General features: G+C 36.7%; 1 protein-coding gene across 1 annotated transcript; it reads left to right on the top strand.

Moving 5' to 3' along the window:
• The first annotated feature begins 4,460 nt into the window (after positions 1–4,460).
• Positions 4,461–13,040, top strand: LOC139728004 (cholinesterase 1-like). Its single transcript, XM_071638969.1, has 7 exons — positions 4,461–4,968; positions 7,485–7,644; positions 9,047–9,124; positions 10,124–10,242; positions 10,662–10,823; positions 12,065–12,370; positions 12,696–13,040. The coding sequence occupies exons 1-7, from the start codon at positions 4,576–4,578 to the stop codon at positions 13,038–13,040; spliced, it is 1,563 nt and encodes a 520-aa protein (XP_071495070.1). The 5' UTR covers positions 4,461–4,575.
• The last annotated feature ends 4,532 nt before the right edge of the window (positions 13,041–17,572 follow it).

Here is a 17,572-nt window from a genome sequence, read left to right as displayed (position 1 = left end):
TTTTTTCTTGTGTAATTTACAGTTTTTAGAATTTCTTATTTATGTAATTGTTTTCTACTTATCAGTTTTATTGTTTTTTGGATGGAAATCATCAGCGACACTATTCCGATCATAAACAACATGGAATTAATTGATTTTAACCAGTGAAAGTAAAAATAATGATACATTTATGAATTTTGGCTAAAAACAGAATTTGCATTGGATTTGTACTATATGTTTTCACATTTTTTAGGAATTTCGGGTCCGACATGTACTTGCGTAACTTCAGAACCGCGTACCCGGGGGTTGCAAATTTGGTCTCAAAAGTTGCGCAAGACTTCAAAGAAAAAGTCATGAAACGTCGTGGCGTGAGATTTTTACGTTACTGATTTATCGGGAAAAATGTCGAGGGGGCCAAAAGCCCCCCCCCCCCCCCAGTCTTTTTAGGTTCAACGAGTCTAAAGACCTAATCTGCATTCTCTTTTTTCATTCATTCTCTTTGTTATAGAAATCATGATTTCTGTGAAAAAGCACCCGAGTTTTGTGTGTACATGTACTATTTGCACTGCAGTTGACCATTACTTAGATTACATGTGCTCATCTCGCAACGAATCTATGATGTAGTCTCTGAATGTATTCGTCATTTTGGTGAAAATCTGAACAGCTATTGCCTCCACAACATTTTTAAACCTCCTTTTTTCTGTATTGACCGATTCGGGTTCGTTGAGGGCAGCAGACATTTCACGGCACTGGGCACAGCGCAGCAATAGTGGGTGTCTGAGCCGACCCCCCCCCCCCCCCCCCCCCCCCCGCTCTCCCCCACCCCGGGCAACATGTTTATCACGCACTTGTAATAAAGGTTCGCGCACTAAGCAAGCATTCGCGCACTCAGTACGAGACGCCCATTGGCTAAAGCAGTTTTTCATTCTGCGCGCGTGCTGATGTAGGGAGAGGGGTGGGGAGTGGGAAGGGGGGGGGGGTGGGGTCGGCTAAGACACCGAGTAATGGCGCTGCCCATGCCAAAAATACACATAGCGCGTCACAGAATCGGTCAATAGACTGGTATTACATTTTCAAGTTGTGTGATTAGTAAATTAGCAAATTTAGTTTGCATTTTGCTTATGTCTTGTGTTTACTAATTACATTTCTTCTTATCCTGGTGTGAGAATAATGATAGGCCTACGTGGTATTATCCTGATATCTGTCATCCCTCCGTTCACTGTATACTCTTTCTTCTGTACTACGTAAGTTATTGTTTACGCGAGCGCTATCCACCTTTATAGACTTACGACACAGTGAAGATGCACATAAGAAACGAAATGTAACAGATAAAATTATCTAGTCATATTCCCTATCTTTATTTATTTTTCTGTCTTTTTGCTTTTGCACAGGGATCACGATTTTGTTCATATCAGTAAAGTTATAACTAGAAACTCTGGAGTCATAAATGAAGCGAAGGATATTTTTCCTCGTCCTGTTGTGTTCAAACTTAATTCTACTTTGATTCTTCCTCATTTACATTATAGACTTTTGGCCTGGGGTAATTCAAGTAAAGTTTTGATTAATAGAATAACTTATGTCTTACTATAGAAAGTTCTCCATGTTATTTGTAACCCTGACTTTTATTCACTCACCAAGTCATTATTTCACTAACATGAAATTCTCAAAATTCAAGATTTAAATGATTTTAGGACAGCTTAAAATGCTTGAATTCAGTTATAATGATCTTCCAATAATATTATCTGAAATGTTTATCAAAAATGATTCTGTTCACAATAACATTACCCAAAAGACAGTCAAACTCATTGTATTTACCTTTGATTTAACTACAAAATTAATTGGTCGGGTATTGTTTTCCGTGCAAGCTGCCAACTTACATTTTTTCACCAAACAATTTCAAGATATTCCGCCCAACGTTTGCACAAGGTCATTAAATTTCAATTCTACGAATTGATGCAGGAAGACCACTGAGGTGGGAGCGCTCACCAAGGAATACAGTTACACCTTCGAACCTGTTCATTGTCTAAATGACGTAGTCTGGTTTTTGTTGCCGATTCCATTCAGTGAAGTCAGGAATATCAGGCATGTTCGGCGAATTTCGGTAGGTTTTCGAAATAGAAACGAGAATGGTATTCTCCTCGACGCTTTATGTTGCACAAATCTTTTCCGTGAATTCGGGAATTGTGATAACTGTAGCTGGCTTAAACTCTATTTGCAATTTCATGAAATGTCATTCATATTTGATATCTTGGAACGGAGAGTAGCAGTGGACAACAATATTTCCATCCATCGACATCATTCTGCTCGTTTGCTTTTGCTTTTTTTTTTTGCTATGGGGGGGGGGGGGGTGGAGTTGCGCTTTAAAGGCGATCAGTGCTTACACCTTAATTGCTGCTATCACTTGCAGACCTACCAAGCAGCAATGAAAATCACGCCTCAGAGGCCTGTCTCACCCTCACAAGCCTTAAAAGTTTTTATCTCACCTCATGCGCAGAAATACCCGCTGAAAAAATAAAATGTCGATTTTCAACAGTCGTAATTTAAAGTTTTTACAAATCTCTATCTGTAATCAAACTAAGCGGAAATATTACATTTCAGTTTGCATAATCAGACCGCACGATTCAGAGCTTTAAAATTATAAAGCAATGATATGGTTAAGAGGGAGGGTGACTCCCTTCTTTCCTCCCGCTCTTTCCCGTCTCAAAATCTCACTCCTACTTTATAAGAAAAAGTTAAAACAAGTTGAACTTACTGTTAAATGTTGGCGTATGAGAAACCTTTCACTTATTGGGAAAATATGTGTGACTAAAACTCTTGTATTGCCACAATTTCTGTATCTTTTCTCGGTGTAAGGTATCAAAATCCCTTCTGTTTTTTTCCAAAGAATTGAATAAGATATTTTATAGTTTTATTTGAAATGGTGGTAAGGATAGGGTGAAAAGGAAATTAATGTGTAATGATTATGCCTAATGTGGTCTTCGTATGATTGATCCCTATACATATGCCCTTGCTCAAACAATGACATGGTTAAATGTTTATTAGACAAAAATTATGACAGTGTATGGAAGAGAATTGAACTCACAGTTTAAAAAAAAAATTCACGCAAACATAGATATTTTGTGGATTTCTCATGCTCCAGCATCCATTCTGAGAACTCTTAATAACATCCAGTTGGTAGATTCCCTCCGGACTTTTTTTTTTTTTTTTTTTTTAGGGAAGGGGCTTCTAGGGAAATCTTAGGGAGAACTTTCTCAGATATTGGGAATTGTCAGTCATTGTGGTTCAATAAAAAGATAAGATCCAAATCAAAACAATATCTGTATTATGATGGATGGTATGATAAAAATGTTCGTAAGGTTTCGAATGTGTTGAACCCACCTCTCCTTGGACACAAATTATTAGAAGAATTAATTTTAGACTTTGATGTTTCTCGTAAAGATAGAAGAAAATATACATTTTTGTTGAAAAGTATACCAATTTTTTGGCTGGAATCCACTAATGCAGAAAATACTGACAATGATGTTGTTGGTATGATTGTTGATAAGCTTGTTCAATCTAAAAAAGTCCCTAAGTATGCATATTATGTAATACAAGAAAAATGTACCCCAGATGACCGTTATGAATATTGGAAAAGAAATGTAACTATTCCACCAGACTTGAATTGGGAAGTGGTCCATCATGTGAATTTCAAGTGTTCAATCGATACTCGTTTACGCTCTTTTTATTTTAAAATTTTTCATAAAGCTATTGCTTTAAATGATTTTTTGTTTAAGATAAAGAGAGAAGATTCGCCTAACTGTAGCTTTTGTGGAATATTACCTGAAACAATTGTTCACTTGTTTTGCGAGTGTAATGTAGTAATGCCTTTATGGAATGATTTGTTGCAAATAATGTTAAAACATGATAGTGATTTCAGTCTGGATAATTTCAAGAAAATGTTTGGAGTTTCTTCAGATAAATTCTTATCTTTTTTGTTTTTGTCGTTAAAATGTTTCATTTATATGTAAATTTAAAAACATTATACCCAATTTTGAATTTTTTGTTACACTTGAAAATTAAGAAAGAAACAGAGTATTATGTGGCTAAGAAACGAGGTAAACTTCATCTTCACTTAAGAAATTGAAATTTGAGTTGTTAAAGCCAGGAGATGTTTAACCTGGACTGTATTTGTTAGGGTAGAACCTGCAAGATGTTATACTGGTGACTACCACAATAATTTGTGTATTGATCAAAAAGATACTGCGTTTTTATGTCTTATTGATTATCTTATTTTTATTTTCATTTTTTGTTCCATATTTTCTTGATTATTGTGTAATTTGTATTGTTTGTAATCAAGAAAATCAATAAAACATATAAATACAAAAAAGTGAAGGTTGAACGAAAGTTCAAGAAAGGGAACCTTGTCTCATGCGTAGGTCTATGGTACACGTGCGCTCTCCACACAAGAACTTTGGTCCGACATCACCTATGTTTACATTTAAACGGTTGACCTCACCTGGCCTTGTAAGCTCTACCTATTACATGAAAGCAGATAACATCTATTCCCTAGGTCTATACTGAGACCTTGGATAACAAGCTCATTCTATTCGCACCAACATGGCAGCCACTCGGATCCTCTCTTTCGGCCTTGTAATCACATTCTTCGTTTGTCTTCTCCATCTTTCTTCGGCAGGTATTGAAGAAGACCGGCAGCCGATTGTGCAGGCTGGTAAAGCCACCTTTCGGGGGAAGTTCATCGATGTCAGGTCTCATCACCTACCCGATTTCAGCGAAGAAGTGGCAGCGTTCACTGGGATACCGTACGCGGAGCCACCGGTTGATGAGCGACGTTTCAAACGCCCTGTGCCGAAAGTAGTTGAAGGGGACTTTGATGCAACCAGAACCGACATATTTTGCGTACAAACCTTGCTGCCTATCCTTAATGCGGACTTTGAAGCGCCACAGACGGAAGATTGTCTGGTTCTTGATGTCTATGTGCCACAGCCTCAGGTAGAAATGGTTGTATTTGTGGTAAAATATGTCAATGATCATGTGGAATTGCCGCGTTTTTTTCACCCCTGTTATATATAGGTAAAACTTATAGGTCCTAGTTCTACAGAAGAACTCAAAATTCACCTTTTCTTATGTGGAATTTGTTTTCATATTTATGTCGAAAAGATCTCCTGAGAAACGTGTCTGGCTGACGCGATTTGCCGGGATACTGAATTGTTTTGGAATATTTAGAGATCAAAATTGTATAATAATTTCGGTAGTGGATAACACACGACTTTCATTCCTGAGGAGTAGGTACTTAAGGTAGGTTGAACGTTACGTGATGATCGATTGTGCCCTAGTACATTGTCCTCTTAATAGACTGCATGCGATTCACTCTCGCATTGTAGATCGATGGATATTGCCATAGCCTGATCAATAAGCAAAGATGTACCAACCACTATCGGATATATTCTCAGAATGCAATTTTGTCGACGTACCTTTTTCGTTAACATATCGCATTTTTCGTCGTTGCTCAGTTGAAATCGTGTTATTACCGACAGTATTATTTCACACATTTGTTATGCATATTGTGTCCACTTTAGAACAAAAAGTGACAGTTTAATGCTAATCTCCATCATATATTTGTTTATCTTGTTTAGTTTTATTGGGGATGGCACTATTCTCTGGGTTATAACTGGTGCTGTCAGAAGTTCAATAATGCAATAATAATTCAATAATTTTTCCCCTGCTATCTTCGCAGCAGAATTTGTATTGTTACCAATTTACCTACCTAACTTTTCCTCGGGCCGGCCATCTTCTCAAGCAATGCTTACAATGGCGGCCCTCTGCATTATCGCTTCTTAAATATAATATTGTTATTGTAATCCCAGCTGCATAGACAGGCATACTGTAATATCATTAATTTCCTTTTATATCGTTGTTTATGCAAGTCAAACGACTCTGTTTCAAATATACTTTGTATGTTTTCCATGTTCATGATTATGCAATTTATGTATATATTGATTTGCAGAAAATAAAGTATCTACCAAACAAATAATGCTTTCATGCAATGTGACAATGTGACATACATTTTAAGGAAGTTTTGAGTTGATTTCTCTACTTCCATGCAATTGTAAATTTAGTACTTGAACGCTTTTGTGCAATATTTTATGCTGACAAACGTGATGACCAAGACAATATCCCGGACATGCAATTTGCCCCTCAATGAAAAAAAAAAAAAGTTTAGTACAAAAACATAATTTCTTCTCAATATCTAGGATATTTTGCTGAAATGTAATTTCGTACACGTCAGCGAATCATCTGTAATTACATGATATTACATAAAGAAATACTCTCAAACTTATAATAGATATCCTTCAAAACAAAGAAGGAATGCATCGTTAACCCTTGAGTAATTTTTCTCTCTTTGTCACTGTAACTTTCACTTGTAGACTATTTCAAGCTATAGAGGTACGTAACATTTATCTTGTTTATAGCTCAGTGTATAAACGTATAAAGTCACTATGCTCGGTTCTTAAAAGAAATCTTTACTACAATTCAAATCTTACGGGAATCATTTCATGCTGGATATCAAGGTACCGATTTGATCTGTACAATCGAAAGGTCAGAAATGTGAGAAGATCATTGATCCTAAAGTTCAGGGCAGACCTGGCAGACATATGACGCTCTGTTCGAAGAGTAGACTGTGAGCAAATACGGACTTTTACCTCGAAAAAGACTATGAGATGGCAAACATTGGCAAATACGCGGTGATATATTTTTTTTGTATGTTGCAAAAAAAATATTAAGAAAATTGACTGTAGAGTATAGTCTCAATGCATATGCACGATAATTATACACTTGATTCTCTGGCACAGAGAGAACACAATAAACGGATACACGAACCCAGAAGTGGTCTTGATGTGACGACTATAGGTTCTGATGGAAGCCTGAAGTCTGCTTTGTGAATTTTGATTGCCGGATGACGTTATGACTTGGTGTTTTGGAAATATATCTGACTTGACAGTTTCTTGATTAGAGGAAAAGTGTATTCTTTCCCAAGTTTGGCAAGACTCAATATTATAATGTTGTGCTCTATACACTGCATTTGAGACAGGCTAAAATGGACAAAGAGAAGAAATCATCTCGACTGCCGTTGGGAAAGGTAACTATTGACGTGCATAATTACTGCGCAAACACAGACGAATATGGAAAAGAGCTAAGAATTACAGACAACCTCAGCGATAGAGAAATAAATTGGTTATGGCCCCCCCCCCCCCAAAAAAAAAAAACAAAACAAAAACAAAACACTATACAAATGTATTGGTTTTCAGTGAGATAGCAGAAGAAAAAGAATTGTTTAATCTTATTAAAAGAGATAGGAGAAAGAAAAAGAAGTTGTCAAATGCTATAATTCTTTATAACTTTATGGTCTGTAACTTTTTGTCAGAAATTTAAAATATGGCGCAAAGCACTGCAATTTTTGTTTCTTCAGTCAGTAATACGAACCCATTTCTCATTTCTTTTTTCAGCCAAGATCGGTGGCTGTGATGGTCTGGATCCACGGAGGTGGTTTTCAGGCTGGGGCTGGGGCCATCCCCACAATGTTACCAGTACCGCTGGCTGCCTTGAACGATGTCATCGTTGTCACCTTTAACTATCGACTTAGCATCCTCGGTTTCCTCACAACCGGTGGGTTGACATAGGACATATTTTAAGGATCTCAGTGGAAGGGGCAACAGACACAGAATCAGAAAAAGGATATCACCAATTTGCAAATGTGTTCGTACACCTACTAATTTGGGTTAATACCGTTTCTTTATTTGAATCTTGTTCAGTGGTATAGAGAGAACTTTATTCAAAGAAACCGAGATGAAATAATAAGAGCTAGTATTCTACTCACTGATGATGTTTGATCATATGAATATGTTTACAAAAATGTAAAAATGACATAGATTTATGAAAAAATGAATAACTGAAATGTTCGAGATTGATGCATTGATGCATGATGCATTTTTATCAACTTCATCATTTTTGATCGTTTAAAAAAATCATACATGCACGCACACGCCATACACATGAACACGTACACCCGTATGCACACGCACGCACAAAGTAACAAGTAAACAAACAACAGACACATGCATATAAACACACGTCCGGTCTTATACCCGGGATATTCCATCGGTAGGTGCCTACCGTAATGACAGCACTGCTTTCCATGGGGGTTAAGGGTCAAGACGGAGTGTAATACCTTCATTTAAAAGAGAATTTTTCTCATCGTCGGAAGCAAAGTTTGTTGCTTCCGGCCACCAACCGAAGTGTATCGGATAGCAGTCTGATGAATCCGACTTGTGTTGGTCGACTATGGGATCAGTATCAAGCATGTCGCGCCTCATGGGACAATCTTGCCCCGTCGGATCATACCCAACATGTCCGACGCTGAACCGATACTTGACCAACACAAACTTTGCTACCGACGAGTGACCGATGAGAAAGATCTCAGTGGAACCGGGATATAAGCAAATACACGTGACACAAGAAAACAACAGCATTTAACAGACAAAGATGTAATAATTTTCGAGGTAAATAGTCACCAAACACCTCATATTATGAAGGGAGAACTCCAATTCATTTTGTGATGATTGTGATAATTAATTCAGTACATTTCAATATAAACATTTGCATTTCCTGATGACCCCATTACAATAGCAGACATAATTGACAATACGTACGTAACAGAGAGATCAGTTAAACATATTATTGTGAGGGAATTGGACTGGTTCGGATCGAATATAATCGTACTATTTACAATTTTGTTTTCCAGCTTGATATTTTGATTTTGCCGGGGTAACATTGATTCATTCGTGTTGTGTGTCTCGTATTATGATATAAACGCACAACACAAACTCTCTTGTGTGTAACGTCTCTGGAAGCTTTTGAATGCTGGATCGTAAACAAGATCACTATTACGTAACAGAAGCCCCCCAAAAAGGAGAAAACGTTGTTATAATCATCTCTGTTTCTTTTTGATACAATTATCTATGGCTCTCTTCCTTTGTATGTGACATTTTCCCCGTTGTTTTGTCTTTAGGAGACGACGTTATCCCTGGCAATCTCGGGTTGCTTGATCAGCGGCAAGCGCTCATATGGGTTCAAGAAAATATTGCAGGTACAATTATAATGAGGCTGAGCCATTTTGCCAGTAAAGAAAAACAAAACAAAGCTAAGAAGTCCCTAATCCACGTGATTGCTTGTCTTCATCTGCCAGGAAAATATAAGGCCAAAAATATGTTTTGATACTAGGAAAGTGTCTTTGTTTGATTTTTCTCTTTCGTACATTTTTTTTTGTTCTAATATAATCATTACCGAGTGTCGAGGGGTGCAATGACAAGAAAAGAATAGTACGCAAAATGTAAAAGACGGCTGTACAATCCTCCTAACAATATCTCGCCGCAAGCACTTGCGACAATACAGGCTTTTTGAAATAATTTCTTCGAATCTCTTTCTTAGTGTTAATAAGATTGGCGAAGTTCAAACCTGCGTATCTTATACATTGGCTGGAAATGCCAGTATCATCTTTGTCGAAACACTTGTTTTAGTTTTATTAATAATGGTTTCCAGTCTAGGGATATTATTATTCAATCGATCATTGTCTGAAAGCAATAGACAAAATTACATGATAGATAGAGGTGATAACCGAATAGGCCCTAATAAGAGTTTGCACTTTATAAGTAGTGAGATTAAAGGCACCTATTTTCACCATTTTCAGAAAAAAAAAAACAGCTTCAGTGCTTCAAAATAGTTCTAAAATTTGAGTTAGGGATAGAAACAACCGTTGTAAAAATGTTAACCACTTTAATCAATGCTAAGTATTGTTAGATATACAAAATGTGAACAATACTTTATCAAAATCGGTTCTGTAATAAATCCTCTAGAAATATGGCTTTTAAGAAAATCTGTGATGTTTCTTTTCCTTTTTCATTGTGGCTATATTGTGATATGTTTGTATGGTTGAATGCATTGTATTTTGTGATACAACTAAAATATTCATATCCGTGAAATGTGATAACTCAAACGTTTTTATTAATCACTGCTCGAAATGGTAAAGAGTGCCTTCAAGGTGATGCTATATACAATATGAACGCAATATTACGTTTATTTTTGTCAGCCTTCGGTGGTGATCCCACTCGGGTGACTATCTTCGGTGAGAGTGCCGGAGGGGCGAGTGTCAACTTTCAAGTACTATCTCCTATGAGTGCTGGTCTCTTTTCAGGCGCCATCATGCAGGTAATGCCTCAGAAACCATTTATTTCTTTTTTTTTTTTCAAAGTGATCTATTAGAGTTATAGAAACCTTGGTTTTACAGGATATCATTTCACATCATTCTACCAGAAGTAAATGTCACGTGTGTTCAGGAACGTTTACGCATGCAGTGCTAAAACACTATAACAGATGAATGACACTTTTTTTCGTATAGAAGGCACTTGCCTACGCATGATAGAGCCCTCCAAAATGCTCCAAAATAGATTGAGAAACTTTAAATGCACAAAACATACTCTAGAAAATCGATTTTTTAGTTCGGGAATTCGTCATGTATGATGGCGGAAGTATTCAACTGATTCCCGATAATGAGATAATAAGATGAATAAGTCATTCTAATATGTTAGGATTTATCTTGAGATTATTCATCATGACGTCATTGACAGAGTGGAGTGGCGTCCGACTGGGCATCAGGGACTAGAGAGGAGGCGAGAGAGAAGGCGTTTACCCTGGGCGAGGCGCTAAACTGCGACGCGGTAACAAGTGAGGAGCTGCTGGAATGTCTCAACAGCAAATCGGTGGAAGAGATCGTCGACCTTCTGGCACGAGTAAGTGTAAGGTGACATCTGTGCAATTACACCAAGCACCTAACAAAGGAATAGAAGAAAGTTTGCTAAGATGATATTCTGAATTGTTGGTTTGTTTGTTTATTTTCCCCCTGTATTAGGGGATAATACATTTTTTCAGTCCTTTCCAAAACGACAAGGTCAATTTTCTACGAATCCTTATATCACTAATGACTTGACGTACCATTCATAATTTAAGGATGTCCTCATAATTTTACAGACGTCAACCATTATGATACATTCATGGCTTTCCGGATTAGAAACGTAATCACAATAAAAATGATAATACTAGAATTTTTAATGTTCATTTGTATTGGATTATTCGAAAAAAAGAAAACATCAGGACAAAGCACACCAGCATATCCTAAGAAAACGTATGTATCCCAAAACTGAGAGTAAACACACACTAATGTATACATTCACGTGTAGAATAAAAGCCTCGTATAATGGTCGCTGACGAAAAGCTTCTGGTGTAATCCCTGTCCACGCTTTGCTAATGTCTTTATATGATATTGTAAAGTTACGATACATATCATACTATCTTCAGAATTAGATACTGTGTTGTTATTCTTTGTTATTCTTTTATTCTATTTTTTATCTGTTTAGAAAAGTATGTCATTACTGACAATTAGTTTTGGTTTATGTTCTCATTATATGCCCCCTGTATCATTAACAAATTATTTTAAGCTCAATAGCCAGGTGCATACATGCGTAATAAGATTGTAACGTGGCTCTCATTTTCAATATTTCATGATATAAAACATATAATATCAGTGACAATTCGACGGAATCTCTATTTTCCGTTAAAAATGGAATTCTTTGGGATTCTGCTTATCTTTTTAACGTTGTCTATATTGTCGTCATGAAGTGCGGTAGTTTCTTTACCAGCGATATAACGGCACCGAAACTTTAAAAAAAAATCATAACTTTTGAATCGTTTGTCAATTTTCCATAAATTTTTACTGATATGTTATACTAATATTGCTACTTTCAACCAATCCACATTCATGTTTGGGATTTGGTTTTCTTTACAATATAGAGCTAAAATCCTACAAGCCGGGATAACTGCAAAAAGATTAAAAAAAAACCCTTTTAATATTAATCAATGTGATTTCATGCATTGATAAAAACTGCACATTAATTTTGAACAAAGATTGTGCAGATCAACAATAGTATTCATCCCCTTTCCTCTCTTTACATTTTTGCTTTCACTTTCTTCGTAGGATATGGCTTTTGCGGCAAAAATCATGTCTCGTCCTGCGGTAGACGGCCAGTTCATCCCACGAAATCCTTTCAACATGGCCGCCGATGGTGAATTCAACCGTGTCGACACCATGATCGGCTACCTCAGCGACGAGGGGAACGTGTTTATGCTGCCACGACATCGGGGCCTAGAGGGAAACGATAAACCAGTGATGAACAAGACTGTCATGCAGGACGCCCTCGCTCTTAACCTGATTTTAGGCGAAGGTGGCGTAGACCAGCAAGTATTTGACGCGATCACATTCGTCTATTCAACAGCTGATGAAGTAAGCAACTTAAATGTTTCAGGCTTAAGAAATCTTCTTTCTGTAATTGTTCTATTGTTTCTATCAGTCAACGTCATCTGAGCTGAAGTTCCCATAACAGAGATTAAAGAAATATTTATATTCTCCTACAGAATTACTGTCGTTTCATTCATTAATACTTTCAGTGTTCATATCAGAATTATCTTACTGTATGATCATCAGCTCTTTCTCGGTCATCTTTAGTGTATTGTATGGGCCATAATTATGATGCGTAGCTTAGGTTTGCTACAGGTCCTACTGAAGAGTATGAAGATAATTATCACAAATCATGAATTTGCTTTCATAGCTGGGCGATCCTGACCGGAATTACTTCGACATGGTAGCCGAGCAGTTCGGGGATAATTATTTCCTCTGTCCGGGCTTCAACATGGCGGAGTACCTTTCCGCAAGAGGAAACGCAGTCTACATGTACGTCATGTCTCATGTCCCCTCCTATTCCTTCTGGGGAAAAGATGCGACTTGGTTGGGAGCGACTCATGCAGAAGACATCCAGTTCGTGATGGGTTCGGCCCTCACTGTTGCTCCCGACGACGACATTGTCGGATTCGGCAAAACGAAATTCACCGACGAGGAGGCTCTGATATCAGTGCAGACCATGAAATACTGGACCAACTTTGCAAAGACACGGTAAGTCGAGTTTATGCATGCGATCGTGTCCTCAAGCGGACTCTCTATAGACCGATCCAACCTGACAGCGAAATCCGCCATTATTGCGATGCCCCATACGCGCACACGTATGGTGATTGGTGAATCCATTATTTTAGATGATGACTGGCTCACACCTGCTGCATATTTATATATATGTGTGTATATATATATATATATATATACATATATAATATATATATATATATATATATATATATATATATATATATCAAGGCATGTTTAAAAGGGGAAAGACGTACTATTTCATGTAATCCAGAATAACACATTTTTGTTCAATTGTCCAAAACAACTACATGGGTTATCACTTTAAAGAACAGAAAGATAGTTTTTTTTTCTTTGTTTTTTTTTTCTTTTTTATTCACAGAAATCCCAATCTTTCGTCAATAGATGGCAACGATGAGGTTGGCTCTTTGTTCCCACCTTGGCCGAAATTCAACAAGGAGACAGTGGCGTACAAAGACCTTTCGTTGTCCTTCGAGAACCACGTTGGTCATCCAAAGCCTTACATATGCTTTTTCAATGACAATATTTTACCACAACTTCGAGCAAATGCAGGTAAAGATATGTACAATGTTGTGACCAGTGTTCACTCTTTATTTCATCAATCCTGTCTCTGTCATTTTGAGAGGTTCTACTGTAATGATTTCATGAGGTCAAACTGCCTTATTCCACAACAACCTTGAAACTGATCCGATTCCATTTATATTTACTTGAGCATGCATATAATAGTACTACATATCATGCAAAATGCAGAAACAAATAGCCTAAAATATACCATGTAGTGCCTACATGCACATTTTTCATTTCTTACGCTAGATTATTTCATAAAAACAAGCAGGTCAGAATGATAGCATATTCAAACGCATGCACAGAGATTCATCTTGCATCACATAATCGATGTCACACGCACAGTGTTCAAATAAAATCTTGTAGTGTAGATTTTATAGTTGCTATGCCATATGTTGTAGTGTGGGTCAGGTTCACATATCGGATTGTTTCATGTGTGCTTACATTTTCATTTACATAATCTATCATTTATCTGACACATAATATGTAATTCAGACTTGGCGTCTTCTCTTTGCCATTGTACCTGATTTTAGACAGAAAAATAAACGAATCGTTGATTGAATTAACAGAGCGAATAATAGTGATGATACGCTGAGAGTTTCTACTTTTACTTGCTTTACTAAATTATTATGTTTGTATATTCATTGCAAATAACTTTTCAGCAATTGTACGCATACTACCATGACTCCATCTCGTTTTCCTTTGTCTTTATACAGCTGAGATGCAACGTCTGCGGTCCTTAGTAGGAGAAGGAAATAATCAGTAGATTCTTCCCCAGCGTCATTTGGGCCTATTTGACCGAAATGGAGCAGAAAACCAGCTACATTTTTTTTGGTAGTTTTTAATTATCAAGTTTGTAATACTGTTAATGAGCTGTTAACCTTGAGGTAGCAGTAATTTTGAAGTGACCATCAGGAAATATACTGTTTGTTTTTGGATGGATAAATAAAATCATGTACTCGCTAAATGTTCAGGATTGCTTTTATTCAATTGGTGACAGGAACTGCATTCCTATCCAATTCCACCCAAGACTAGATTTTTCAATAGCTTTAGAAAAGTATCACATCACTTTGTGCGCTGTGTCTGTTTCCTACTTTGCTTTTTGTTTGTTTGTTTTTTCGTTTTCAAATGCTTTCCTTCATCTTATTTTACAATAGGTTTTAACAATAGTCATGATAGTATGAAATATAAATGACAAAATAATCAAATGAAGAACAGACAAATAATGCATTGTACATATACAGTCAGCACTAAACCTTGTTAAAAAAATAAATACAATTTTATTCATGCAGAGAGAGAGACAATCATGAACAGTGTTAGGAGTAGAAAGCTCTAAAACACTTATGTATGGGTGTGGAAGATTCAGTGATAAATGTCATTGTAATAATTTGCCCCTCTGTATAATTTCAAAAGAAATGTGAACTGTGCATTGTGCGTACTGCTTGGAATACTTAACTCTGTGTGAAGTAATATCTCATTTTGCCATTGTTCAGATGGGGACTTGTTTTGTATAATAAGAAATGAAGAGAATAAGGTCTTGACATTCGACTCAATATTATTCATAGTTTTATTACAGCCTTAGAGAGAAGCAGCTTAAACACATTCGGGTAAAGACTTGCATGAAAGGCACCTCCATTAAACATATTATCATGGACAAACAAGCAGTTAAAGGCAAATAAAATGAGATTTACTTAAAATTAATGATATTTTATTTTACTTTAAGATATTATTAATGATTGATTGTGTTTCAGTGGCTTCAATGAGTTCATCTAAATTACTCTGGGAACAGAATAGATTACCGGTATTGTTATCTGCAATATAAGTATATGATAATAATGGTACTGAGAGAATAGTATCATCGTGAAAATTAGAAAGAGGAGCGGACCCTAGATAGATCCTTGGGGAATACCGCATGCTATGGTGCATTCTTTCGAACCGCTACCGTTACACAACACAAATTTTGATGCTTCATAAATATAACTGCTGTAAGAGAGATGTAGACTGTATGCCTGCTGTGTAAACGTTTCTAGTCGTTGATACAATTTTACAAAGCGCCAACTTCAAAATTAAACATGGATATAGGTAGGACTTATAGAATTGATAAAAAAAAACCATGATATGCCAAGTTTGAATAAATGGGTGCATAACCCGGTGAAGCAGCCTCACCTCACATCAAACTTGACCATATGGAATACCAGCTGGTGCAGCTGAGCATGGATGGGGTATCCAGCCATCTTCTCAGCTGTAAAAAAAAATATATAAAATAAAAAAAAGTTTTACATTTTCTCGTTGTTTGTTGTTCTGCATGAATACAAATTTAATGTCCTTGATTATTGATGTGACGGAATTCATCTTCTGTATTGAAATACATATCTTAATTGTGCTTTGGATAATGGTTTTTATCTATCTTATTTATTCTTTGCCTGCCCCGTGTTTTAGAATATCCAATTCCCTGATGTGTTGGCAATTGGTGGATGTGTTAAAGGTGTGATTACACGGAGCACGCGAACGATTTGCGAAGGACGCGAATGGCAAAATCCAGCATTCGTATTTTAGTGTGTAAAAGATCGCCAAACGAACGTGAGGGTTCGGAAGCATCGTCAATTGTTCGTGAATGTCTTTTTTACTTCAGCGAGAATTTCAAAAAAAAAATGATTTTTTTTTTGGGCGAATCTTTTCCGCACACTTGGTCGTGATTTGCTCGTGATTTGTTCTCGAAAGTGTCTTTAAAGCCTCGCCATATGCGCAAGACATTCGCAAGATACGCGCGATGTTCACAAAATATTTGTGAAACCCCAAACAGACTCCGAAACTTTGGATAATGTCTCGCGTATGTTTCGCGAAATCTGCGAAGTTTTTCCGATCATTTTACGGCGTAACCGCAAACTGTTCGCGTACCTTTTAGACATTCTCACAAACGTTTAGCGCATGTTTGGGGGTTGTATGACCTACGTTTTCTACAAATCAAAAACGTAGCATACATCTAAACATCACACAATTATTAACAACTATACATTATAGTAAAACAGAAATTAAAGACTAGCAAAGAGAAAGAAGTGTTAAATGTACAAGAAAATCGCAGAATACACGTAAAATGAATCTAAAGCATGCCAAAATTACATTTGAAACCACAGATTATTTGTTGGAGAAACTACAAAAAAAAACAAAACGAAAAATCAAATGGTTTACTAGTGGAGATAGGTCCTAAGAAAAAAAAAACTGTAGGCAGGCACACAATAGAGAAATGAGAGAAAAAGAAAGGAGAAATACAGGAGAGAAAAAAAACTTCAACTCAAGACAGCTCCTTAATTGGGTACATTTTCTCCCATGATTATTGAAAAATTTGCGTTGTTCGCATTTCCGTCGCGTGTTCTTCGTGTACGTAACATGCTGTACTTTAGCAATGATACACACGATATTCGCACACACGTCGTGAGAACGTCGCACAAATTGCGCAAAAATGGTTTTCAGCTTCATCGTCGGAACACATTCGGAGAAAAAACTTTTCCGAATATTGGATTTTTCCATTCGCGTCCTTCGCAAATCGTTCGCATGCCCCGTGAAATCACACCCTTATGATTAGTAATTGGATAACTCTCTTTACTTTCTACAAAATGATTAGCAAACATTTAGTTATATTCAAAGTTTATGTATTTGAGCTCTGAACCTGTTTACAACAACATAAGCACTGGCTCGGAAAGAAAGATCTGTATTTATTTTTTTTTAACGTATATCATTCACAATCTCCATTGTGAAAATCACAACAGGTGGTTACATTTTTCTTGTTCACATACATTCACAAATGCCGTTATGGGAAAAAAAACACACAAAAAAAAACTACCTAACAAACAAACAAACAAACATACAAACAAACAGAACTGCAGACCAACAGTCCAGGAATAATTGCGTTTAATCATATGAAGCCGT

Source organism: Diadema antillarum, unplaced genomic scaffold (assembly GCF_040938485.1).
Source record: "Diadema antillarum isolate AM-2024a unplaced genomic scaffold, OU_Dant_1.0 seq00000161_RagTag, whole genome shotgun sequence".
NCBI classification, from domain to species: Eukaryota; Metazoa; Echinodermata; class Echinoidea; order Diadematoida; family Diadematidae; genus Diadema; species Diadema antillarum.
This window is presented reverse-complemented; position numbering and strand designations above follow the sequence as displayed.